General features: G+C 39.4%; 1 protein-coding gene across 1 annotated transcript in view; it reads left to right on the forward strand.

The window, feature by feature from the left end:
• Positions 1-1,430: 1,430 nt before the first annotated feature.
• The window catches only part of USH2A (usherin), a gene marked incomplete at both ends in the record, with an annotated part of 619,110 nt that continues 608,160 nt past the window's right edge, over positions 1,431-12,380 (forward strand). Inside the window, 4 exon segments of the mRNA XM_084245562.1 lie at positions 1,431-1,622; positions 7,977-8,118; positions 8,234-8,660; positions 12,006-12,171. Of these exon segments, the coding sequence (XP_084101688.1) occupies positions 1,431-1,622; positions 7,977-8,118; positions 8,234-8,660; positions 12,006-12,171 (927 nt within the window).

Raw genomic sequence — 12,380 nt, forward strand, 5'->3', positions numbered from 1 at the left:
CCTTGTTGTTTTTAAGCAATATAGGATTTCTCCTTTCAGGTGTGCTCACTGTTGCATGCTAAGTCTTCATATGCCCTGCAGCAGCGGGCACCTGGGCACCTGCATATACTGTCAGTGCCTTAGAATATAGCTATAGCTTCAGCTTTTCTGAATATGCCAAATTGTCCTTGCAAGCATGCACATCACTTTTCCCCTGCACCAAAAATATTTACAGTTCCTGTTGCTACATACTCATCATAACAGCTGGTATTGACCTAATTTAAAATTTGTGCTATCTAGCATTTGTAAAATAAATCCCATTGTGGTTTTAATTTGCCTTTCCCTGATTACTGTAAGGTTGAACTCTTTCATAAGTTTATTGGCCCTTTGTGTTAACTCTTCTGTGAAATGCTTGTTTATATCATGTTTTTTAAAAAATAGGAAAATTTGCCTTCCAACTTATATGAATTCTTAAAGCACTCTTTGTATTGATTCTTTCTCCATTACGTGTGTGACGTGGTCCTCATGTGGCTTATGTTTTCACTGAATGGCGACATTTGATGAACAGAAGATCTTAATTTGAATGTAGTGGCATTGGTTTATCATTTCTATCAATGTACTCTTTTCACCTAGTTTGCAAAATAATATCCGTTTCTCATGGTTATTAAAATATCTTCTTTAATTTCAAAAGATTTAAAAGTTTTGCCTCTTACATTTAAGGCTCATTCTATCTATAATTTTTATACATGGAGATAGAGATTGGACTTACTTTCCAATAAGAGTAGTTTTCCTTGCAACATTCACTGACTAGTCCATCCTTTTGCTAATGATATACAAGAAACAAATCTTGAATGAGTTTTAAAAAGGTACCCTGGATTTTTTTTTATCCCAATAGTAATATCACAGTCTCTTAATTTATATGACTTTACTAGATGTCTTTATATCTTAGCAAAGTCCTTGCCTTGTTCTTCTGTTTCTGCAGTGCTTTAGATATTCTTCTGTTTCCTGTTCTTCCTTATTGCTTTAGAGTAAGTTGGTCAAGTTCCATAAATAACTCTGTTGTGATTTTTATGGGAGTTGCATTTGATTAATAGACTACTATAGGAAAACAAGTCTTAAGCTTGGCATTTAATATAAGAATATGATATCTCTCTCCACTGGTTTTAAAACTTAAATGTTATTAAATAAAGCTTAACTGTTTTTCATAGTGGTCATGCATTTAGCTCATAAATAGTATTGCAGTTCCTTAAATATTCTAATTTGTTAATTTCTTACTGGCATAGCAAAGGACAATTGATTTTTGTCTATTGATCTTTGTATCACTCAGAATAGGCTAAATTATTCTGCAGTAATAAAGACTTCCAAAGTTTCAAGAGTTCTTTTAAATAATAAAAGTTTATTTCTCACACATGCTACATGTCCAACAGGGTCGGCAGGGAGGACTCTGATCTATGTCTTCCCAGCCAGGGTCGGAGGCCGACAGAGCGGCACCATCTGGACATGACAGAGTGAGGGAGAGTCGCTGTAGTGAATCGCACGCTGGCACTTGTGGCTTCACCCTGGTAGTGGCACATGGCTCTGCTCATGTTGCATTAGCTAAAGCAAGTTACGTGGCCACCTCTAACTTAATAATGGGTCAAGAAGTATGTGCCTTGACAAGTGACTCCCCAAACTGAGGAATAGAATTCATCATACATCTCCTCTCCAGAATATAGGGCTATTGTTTGTCTTTATATTTTTTTAGCCAGACAGATATCTCATGTGATGAGCATTTTTAGTACATATTCCTTGATATTTTCCTCATTTTAATGCACGGGTTAGTAAAATGTTGAATAGAAGAGTGATAGTAGGTGTCGTTGTTATATTCCTGATTTAACACAAGTGCTAAATTAGCATGAAGATTTTTATTATTTTATTATTATTCAAGATGTTGGTATTTTTTGAAAAAGACCTCTGATAAGTTTTAGAAGTTTCTTTGTTTTTAATTTATTAAGAAGCTTGGACCTAAATATATAATCCATTATTAGAATCTTGCTTATAAATAAATCACTTAAAGATTCCTTTAAGTCTATTTTAGGAGTTATTGCATTATTTTTTAAATTCAAATCAATTTTGCATTTCGGAATAAACCCAGCTTGGTCAGGAGAATTTTTATATATGTAGTTATTTCTGGATTCACTTATGTTCTATTTAGATTTTTTGCATTTGTGTAGCGGCTCTATAATATTTCTCTTTCATATCCTCCTGCCTTTATGTGAGTATATGTCTATATTTATATCTGTCTGTCCACCCATCTGTGTTCTGTTAGCTCCATAAAATAAGTTGGGGAATATTAATATTCTCTTCCATTTTTGAGAGTGTTTGCAAAAATTGGGATCACAGTTTTCTCAGATATCTGGTGTAACTAATTTACACACCTTGGTGGGCACACTGTTTCCATGGGCAAATTTAAGTGCTGACAACTTAATAAATAAAATAATTCATGTTTTAATATCTCTCTTAAGTTTTATAAAAAGCTTATTTTTATTGGGACATCCTTTGCATAGATAACACAGATCTTCAGAGTACTGCTTCCTGTTTCTTTTTCCCAGGGTATCCCCCTGTGTAGCCAGCACTGATAGCAAGATACAGATATTTCCAGGACTCCTTCTCACTGCTGAGTACCCATCCCCAGCTGATCTGTTGTACAAGGAGCACTGTTCTGACTCTATTACCATACATTAGGTTTGCCTGTGTTTGAACTTGATAAAAATGTAACTGTGCAGTTTGTTATTGTTGTCTGGCTTCTTTCACTCACTTCCAGAGATTTATCTGTGTTGTTGCTTATAAAAGTGGTTCATTTTTCTTTCACAGTGTCATCTCATTCCATTGTATGAGTATACTACAATTTTTTTTTTATAGTCTCCAGTTGATTGACATTGGGTTGTTTCCAACTCTTGTTCCAGCATCAGTTTGGGTTGGAAATAATTTTAGGAATTTTTCCCATTGGCCTACAAATACCAGTTTAGTTCTCATATAAAAACTATCTGATATTTTCATATATGTGTAATCACACTATATCTAGAGTTTATGTCTTTATTTTCAATCTAATATTATATGACCATTTGTTTTCTTTTTTTAAATTTCCAAGAGTTTATTATCATTTTGTTTTTTTTAATTTTTATTCATTCATTTATTTATTTATTTATTTATAATAAATTTTATTTTTATATTCCCCATACAATTTCAACCCCCCCATTTTGACCCCAATCCCTCCCCTCCCTCCATCCCCCCCCCAAAAGCGTCTCTGGTTCATAGATTTTTGTTGATTTTGATTTTCACTTTCTTATAGTTATTCATTTTCCTGGTCCCTTATTTAAGTTTTCTAGATTCCTGCTATGAGTGAGACCATCCGGTATTTTTCTTTTTCTTTCTGGCTTATTTCGCTGAGCATGATCCCTTCCAGCACCATCCATGTTGCTGCAAATTGCATGTGTTTATCTTTTTTGAATGCTGAGTAATATTCCATGGTATATATGTACTGCATCTTCTTGATCCAGTCATCTATTTTTGGGCATTTGGGCTGTTTCCAAAGCTTAGCTATTGTAAACAGTGCTGCTATAAACATAGGGGTGTAGGTGCTCTTTGGAATTGATGTTTCTGTGTCCTTTGGGTAAATACATAGGAGTGGAATTGCTGGATCATATGGAAGCTCTATGTTTAGTTGGTCCATGTTAAGAGTTTTCTGCTTGAGTCATGTTTGCTCAACTGCCACTGACCAGAGAATGTCAAGTGACCAAGCCCTGCTTCAAGGTCTGTGAAACAGAATTCCCCATTGAATGAAGGCATGCAAAGGGCCACACCCACAAAGAAGGGCTTGCCACTGAGCCAGCTGCCAGATTGGCAATTTATTGTTCTTGCTATAGAAATATCATGTCCCATTGAATCAGAATTTTCTAGGTTGAAAAAGTCAAAGAAATTGTGTTTTAGTTAGATAATTACAGGGATGTAAGCCCATCCCTACTCATTCTGGAAACATTTACTATAATAAGCTTAGTTTTTCAAGTACTTGAAGCTTAGCTCCTGTTGATGGACAAAATCAAAGAATGTCCCTTAATCTTGGGGCTTTAGCATCCATGAAATTACCATTCAGTTTGAGTGACCTCCAGCATAAGCGATCGAGAAAACAAATGTAATCCAGTCAAAAAATGGGCAGAAGAGCTAAAAAGAAACTTCTCTGAAGAGGAAATGCAAATGGCCAACAGGCATATGAAAAAATGTTCAACATCACTTGTCATCAGGGAAATGCAAATCAAAACTACCATGAGATACCATCTTACACCAGTGAGAATGGCACATATTAAAAAAACTAGCAACAACAAATGTTGGCGAGGGTGTGGAGAAAAAGGAACTCTTCTGCACTGTTGGTGGGAGTGCAAACTGGTCCAACCACTATGGAGAGCTGTGTGGAGATTTCTGGACCTACTAAACATAGAGCTTCCATATGATCCAGCAATTCCACAACTAGGTATTTACCCAAAGGACACAGAAACATCAATTCCAAAGAGCACCTACACCCCTATGTTTATAGCAGCACTGTTTACAATAGCTAAGCTTTGGAAACAGCCCAAATGCCCAAAAATAGATGACTGGATCAAGAAGATGCGGTACATATATACCATGGAATATTACTCAGCATTCAAAAAAGATAAACACATGCAATTTGCAGCAACATGGATGGTGCTGGAAGGGATCATGCTCAGCGAAATAAGCCAGAAAGAAAAAGAAAAATACCGGATGGTCTCACTCATAGCAGGAATCTAGAAAAATAAGGGACCAGGAAAATGAATAACTATAAGAAAGTGAAAATCAAAATCAACAAAAACTATGAACCAGAGACGCTCTATGGTTCCAGGGAGGGGAGGGATTGGGGTCAAAATAAGGGGATTACAATTGTATGGGGAATATAAAAATAAACTTTATTAAAAAAAAAAAAGAAAACTCTTAACATCAGCATGCAGTAGGGCCTCCCTCAGTTCTGTTGCTAGTAGCCAGGTTCTTAGTGAATATGTGTGACTGTCAAGCCAGCTGCGAGATCAGAGTGAGGTTCATTTTGACCTTCTCACCCCAGCTAAGCTGGTCCCAACCAGAAATAGATGTAATATATGAAAATAGTGGAGCACCTGACTGCACAGTTGTATACTCAAACTTTCCTCCTGAGCGCCTTGACTTCTTTCCCCATATTTACTTCTCCACCATGTAGGGGTGGTAAAAGGGGTGGCGCCTGATTCATTTATCAGATGTGTAGGAGGATGGGTAGTGGTGGGCCTCTGTCAACCCAATGCCTGCTTTTGCAAATCACAGAGTTTCCGAATGTGGAACAGAGTCATTAATATTAGATTGTCTATTCTGAGTCATGTCTCCCAACTATCAAACAGGAGTACTCATGGGGGAAGAATTCTTTTTTCCAAAATTGTGGCTGGCCCAAAAGATGTATGGAAACACCACAATTCAAAATTAAAGTTAGTCCTTGTATCCACAAGGAGTGAGGAGAAGCCAGCTGTTGAACAGATTCCCTTGCATGTTTGCTAACAAGGCAAAATAACCCAGTTGCCTAACTAACAGTGAACTGGATCTGTCTTCCTAAGTATACGTTCCCAAATATTAGCTATTACATTAAAGTGTATTTTTATTTCTTTTTTATTTCTATTATTTATTTTTTAAAGATTTATTTCTTTAAGCATACAAGAGTCGGGGTACAGGCCAGAGGTATGGGGGTTGAGAGGATTCACCACAGACAGAGTGGGGAACAGAACAGGCAGATTGACCAAAATACACTGCTGAGGGGCGCAGTGGGTGAGTCAGGAGCGGTCTGCTGTGCCATGTGGGTTGCTCCCTGGCTGGGGATCGAACTCATGCTGCAGTGGCTGTGAATAGCTTCATAGGTTGCATCTTAACTCCTTATGCCACCAGGGAGGCCCCAAATGTGTTTTTAATACAAAATTTCCCTGGTAAGATTGAAATAATCAAGAAGTAGAGAAGTGCATTTCTTTGACAAAAGGTAAAGAAACTCCCCCCTGGCAGCACCCAGTCCTAGTTGATAAAGTTGACACATGAAAGGGTTGTGGGTTCCAGGTCTCTCTTGTGAGAGAAATGAAATGCGAGAGAAGACATTTTGGGTTTGTCTGGCTGTCTTACTACAAAGAAAAACTATACAAACGTGGCTTTCATTTCTAAACCTTTCTCGAAATCTGATAACATATAGAAAAAAAAAAATCACACTGGCCTGGTTGTTCCCCAAACAAGTTTTTCATTTTTAAGATAAAAATGGGAGGATAGAGGTAGTAGCCATTTTAGACTCTTTCTCATCTAGGATTAGACATCCCGGATGGTAGAAAAAAGGGAGTTTAGAATGTCATGAAACTACATAGAATTGATACCAAACAGGCCTCCATAAAACACACATTTTTCCAGCTGGGCAGCTGAAAAATCAGCAGTCCCATTGCTTCTGTAATAATCCCTGGTCTTCCCAAGGCTACTCTAAAATCCCATCAGATCCTGCTCATCATCTAGAGAGGCATGTGCATTTAGCAGAGGGTATCCTGGAATAAAGAATGCACTAAAAATTGGGTAGTCAATGAAACTTCCATCCATGGTATCAGTCTATTTGTACCTCAGAAAAAAGAGAGAGCCTTGGAAATCACTATGTTTCTGCTGCATGATGGCAATTGTTCTGATGATAAGATTTAGTGGACTGAGGTGCGTGAATGAGGGGGCGGTTAGGGGAGGAGCCAGCCAGGGTTATTGGAGCAGGTGTGCTGCTACTTTAAAATTCGTTAGGCCTGGCCCCGCCCCCGCTCTCTTGCTGCTGGGAGCACCTGCTGGGAGCTCGGGAGCTCAGTTCCAGGCTGGCCCCCAAGCTGACTGCGCTGTGAGTTTCAGGTAACCAAGAGTTTGCTGTGCAGAATCCCTTACCTTGGTAGCCAAGTCTCCCTTGCCACCTTCTTGCTGCTGTGGCCTGTTTGCTGAGAGTCACAGGGGTTACTACAGTGTTGCCAGGCAACAAGGGACAGCAGTCCAGGAAGAGCCATTTGTCACACTGAGGGGACTGGCTGCAATGCAATAAAGAAATGGTAACTCCCCTTATTTCGCAATACAATTACTTACACAGTATTAGGGGTCCATATTGACCCTCCAAAGACGTGGCCTTAAGAGGTGCACTGACACAAACATTTGCTCAATACTGTAATGCTAAGGCGCAGGCGGGACAGATGGTGTTGGGTTGCTAATCAGCTTTTCTATTAGCTTAAAGTTGCTGCCCACCTAGTGGTGGGGGAGGCCCCAAGTGCTCTGCCAGCTTTCCTGAGACATCTGCAGGTTAGCTCCGAGCTGCCACATGCAGTGCACATGGCGAGGAACCCCATTCCCTTCTCCACCTTGTGAAGCAGAGCTGGGGAGCTTCTTCCCTGGGGTGGGGGACCCATCAGAGAAAGACAGCAATAAAAATGTGTAGGAGATGCATGTATCCACCCTGGTGCCCCATGGACTCTTAAAGAGCTTGATTAGACCACTAAAATGAAGGATGAGTATTTACCAAGAGGATGAGTCATTCCTTCTGGACATGTACTTGAAAAAAATTTTTAAGGGTTTATTTATTTATGCATACAAGAGGTGGGCTACAGGCCAGAGATGTGCGGGGGTAGGGAGGTTGTGTGTGAGAGGATTCACCAAAGACAGAGTGGATAACTGAACAGGCAGAATGACTGAAATAACTGCTGAGGGGAGCAGCGGGCGAGACAGGAGAGGTCTGCTGTGCCATGTGGGTTATTCCCTGGCTGGCCTGGGATCAAACTCATGTTGCAGAGGCTGCAGATTGCTTCATAGTGTGGTGCTTAACCCCTTGCACCACCAGGGGGGCCCCTTCAAAATGTTTTTGAGTTGTTTCCGCTCCAGGGTTCAGAGGCCTCTTTGTTTAGGGTGAACTCAAGCTTTTCCTTGACACTGTTTTTGCTTCCTAGACACCAGGGCTGCTCATGTCTTTGTCACCACTGCGAACGCCTTTGGTCTCACCTAGTTGTGAAAACGTGCCTGCAGTTTCCCGAAAATGGAGCATCTCCGTGTCCCTTAAAGCAGCCTGCTTTCAAGTATTGCTGGCGAGTGGTGTGGGCCTTATTACTTATTTAGGGCCGCTTGATCAGGAGGAGAATGCTTTTCTGTAAACATGAATCACCTGCGTCTTGCACTGGCTTGGGCTTCTGGTTTCGCCTAACTGAAGCATTGCTCTTCACCTATTTTGCTTCCATATGGTCAGCTGACTCGCAGGGCCTTTTCCCAAGGCTAGAGAATGTGGGAGCCTTCAAGAATGTGTCCATTGTACCAAGCCAGGCAACCTATGGGATCCTGAATAGAAGCATGTTCTGTCATGGCTCTGCTGCTGTGGGAAGTAACCGGTTCTGCACCCAGAGCATTTGCGTTCAGCATTGTCCAGTCAGGTCCTCACCCCCAGCCTACACTGTCCTCTTCTCCCTGGACCTTGGGAGCTTCCTCTCCGTACATGAGAATGATCTACCTCCCAGCTGTCATAGCCGTTCTAGCAGTTTTATTTTTGGAAATCACAAGAATTGCTTTTCTTCTCCTTCTCCAAGGCTGGCGGCATCATTTACTATGGCCTTGCGGCTGAAACCTGAGCAAGGAGATGTAACGTAAGTAGTGGTGCCAGTATAAGCTTTCCTAGGGTCCTGAGAAATCAGTAGTACTGAAGCTGATGGCAACTTGAATTCCAGACCAATTGTAAAGGCTCACCCTGTGGAAGTCTCACCACAGAGAGCTGACTGCTATGTTGCTCTTCCCTACTCAAGTTTATGTTCCAAACATTTTTTTTCCTAAGTTAAAATTTTTTCTCTTTTCCACAGAGGCAGTAAGTATTCAAAAAAAATGTTGTACGTTTATGTGGATACATTTATTTCCTAATAGTGTAGCTGAATCTCTGGTCTGGTCCTTCAGAGTTTTGAGACAGGGAGATGAATACAGGTTTCCCCTGTACATCCCACCACATAGCTTTTACAAAAGACCTGCATTAGAACTGGTTTTTGCTAACCAAAGAAATTCAAAAAGATTGGGCTGGGGTGTTTTACTTTTATAGCAGGTGAAAGTGACAAGAGCATCAGTGTGAGTTTTGCAGCAGCTGTTGTAGGGACAGCAGTGCCCCCAGCAGCGAGACTGGCCCCGCCAAGCTTTTTTCCCAGAACTACTTTATACAGGCTGTGTCTTTGTCACAGCATTCCTGCTTTTAACTAGATGGTAGTGTTGGTTTAGGTTTTATGGGTTATTTGATATGATTTGGTAGGTTATTTTAGGGGATTTCTAAGCACACTCACTCAAAATTTTTGCATGTAACTTTATGCCATTTTGACCGGGAAACATTTCAGAGGAACATTCTACTTTTGCATCTGGGGGAAGCCTAGAATACAAATCACTGATACTTTTGTTCTTGGTCTAGGTTCATTGTAAACAAGCAGCCCTTGCAAAAGTGTAAAAATTTCACTAGGCAGACTGCTTTCTGAGGGCTTAGGACTGTGCCTTATGTATCCTTATCTTCCAGGGAAGACATGTTTACTTGATATATGGAAGATGTTCAATAATGTGAGTCAAATAGTTGAATGAAACTCCTTATTGGAAAAGGAAACTTTTAGTCTTTTTATCTTGTGATGTTTTCCTTTTCCAGCTGGTTAGGAAATGTATAGTAAGTATGACGTTCTCAGGAATTTTTCTGTCACTTGACCCCGTAGCACTTCTTTGGCCAGTATGGAGTGGAGCTTCCTGAATATCCTTTATTTAGTTTACATAGTCACCTGTTTCTCATTCTGTAATAGTTTCTTCAGCTGGTAACCTATGTGTTTCCTCTCAGTGTTGAGACTCAATCTGGAAACTATAGGACAATTTTGATGCATTTTACTTATTTTCTTCTTTGTAGCTCTTGCCTCTTACCTTGTGATATTTTCTGTGTCAGAGTGTTAATCAAATACCTAAAAATGTGTGAAACAAACAAGAAAAGTCTTTTCTGGTAAGCAAATATGACTTAAACATTTTTGCTGTTTAGCTTTAATTTTCCAAATGAAAGTTGGCATACTTTTTTTTTTTTTGAAAGAAATCACAAACCATTGTCCCTATTTCTGTATCTCCCATAAAAGAAAACCCTCTTTTCTTACTGTTGGAAATGTTAGTAAATTCAGTCTACTCAATTTATGTAACTAGTGTCCCAAAAGTCATAAAAAATTCTGTTGATAAATAGCTCAGATAAAATATTTTTTCCCAAACTTTTCCCAAGGAATATGTCTCTACCAGATTTGTTTTCTGTTGATATCATTTGGTATAAATAAGTTAGAGAAGTATTATTAATAGAGACAGTAGCACATGGTGTGTGGTCTTGAGTGTTCCATGCATCAAGGTCATTTCCATTCTCAAAAACTAAGATGCCTATGGGAATTGGGGGGAATTTCGGGTGTTTGCACTAGATAAGTAAAACAAACAAAACATGGATTATCCAATTATTGTTTATCCAGGAGCAGAATAAATCCAGTTCCTAAATATTTTGCTACCTGCCTGCCTCTCACATTCATTATCTACCAAAGCTAGTATGTTTACAAGCAAACAAAATAGCAAGGAAGATAATCAATAACATATTAAGAAATGCATTTTCAGTAAGCTTGGGGAAATAAGCTTGCATTTAGTAAATACATTCTTGAGTAATGGTCAAATTCTAACTTGTAGATTTAAACTCAAGAGAAACTAATAGTGGCAAACTATTCTTAGATTGTTTGAGACCCAGGGGCAAGGGATAAAGATAATCTCTCCTTCCAGTGGCTTGGAAATGCTCACCTACTAAAGGGTTAAATAAATCACTGTAGAAATTCGATAAACCTTTATTTCTACTACTCACAGAACCTTTATCTCAATTATACTTATTTGTCTAAATTAAAATTATCCTTACCCTCAGAACTTTATAACCAAAAATACATACAAAATACAGTAAGGCAGTGACAGTAAAATAGTGATTGTTAAGGGTTGTTCTGCAATCTTATTTATATCTCTTAACTCTGGGAAAGAGTAAATGCAAATGAGTGGGAGTAATTTGTGGAAAATGTGCCTTTAAGGGAAGTTTTAAACTATAATGAGCAGTGATTTCTTGATTGTCCCAGGCTATCCTTTGCTCTCTGATGCTTCCTACTCAATTTGATCCCTGACTCATGACTTTTTGAGGGTTTGCTGTTGACCAAACTCCTTTCTGTCTTCACAATCCTATGGGAAGTCATTGGTGTCATGACTGAGGCAGCACTGGCCTGACACAAGACCTAGATATTTTCTGAAAATTCCTTGACACTGTGACTGTTATTGCACTGCATTCTTAGAAGGCAGGATTACCTCTCATGCCAGAGCATCAGTGCTGTCTCAGAGCTTCAGCTGGGTTGTGTGGCCATGGGGAGTCTCTACTCATCACACAGACGCCAACTGGTTTTTGGCCACTTAGGGTGCAGTACCGACATTCCATTTCATCAGGGGAATTAGATAGAGTGATTCTGACTCCAGGGCTGACAGTTTGGAGCCTTCTAAGTACACTAAATTCTCTTTACATTAAAAAAAAAAAAAACGAAACAAAAAGACAGTGATGAAGATTTGGCCAGTGACTCTCCACCCAAGCAGGATCTAGTGCTTCATGCCCTATCCTAGAAAAAAAAAAAATCACTTAGACAGTGGACTAAGTGTTAGCTTTGTAGGATGACTCAACTACTTTAGTTCCTATCATGAATCTCTAATAAAGATGTGGAGGTGCTGGGGAGTATTTTGTAAATAACTCTGTTTTATTGAAATCAATGGGCTTCTTAATTGGACAAAAGCTGGCTCTCAGTGGAATGACATTTGTGTGCTTTTTCATAGTGCCCTCTTTTGAGTGGAGTTTGGGGTCGTTTTCACACCACTGTCACTGCACAGTGCCTTAGCTGGTTTTTTGGTTGGATGCTGACCTTTCTCTTTTCTGGTTGCTTCTTAAGGTATGTCATAGAAAAGACAGTGGATGGGCAGACGGTGTTCAAACTCACATTATCCGAGAAAGAGACCATGTTTCATTATCGCACGGTAGATGGTTTGCAGCCTCCAATAAAAATAATGACACTGGGGAGAATTCTTGTGAAGAGATGGATTCATCTCAGTGTGCAGGTGAGTAAAATAAAAAGTATTTAACATTTGGTTAAACACAGGGATCTCTCTCCCTTTCTTTCCTTCACATGGTGTCTCCCAAGAAAATCGAAAGCAGTATCGTCGAGATTTCTAGGACGTGTAAATGATGACAATTAAAAAAAATTAATTATCTCATGATGTATATCCTGGTAAAGCAGCATTCTCCTCCCTTCCCCAAAGTTGTTTTT

The sequence above is a fragment of the Talpa europaea genome (genome assembly GCF_964194135.1).
Source record: "Talpa europaea genome assembly, chromosome: 10".
Taxonomy (NCBI): Eukaryota; Metazoa; Chordata; class Mammalia; order Eulipotyphla; family Talpidae; genus Talpa; species Talpa europaea.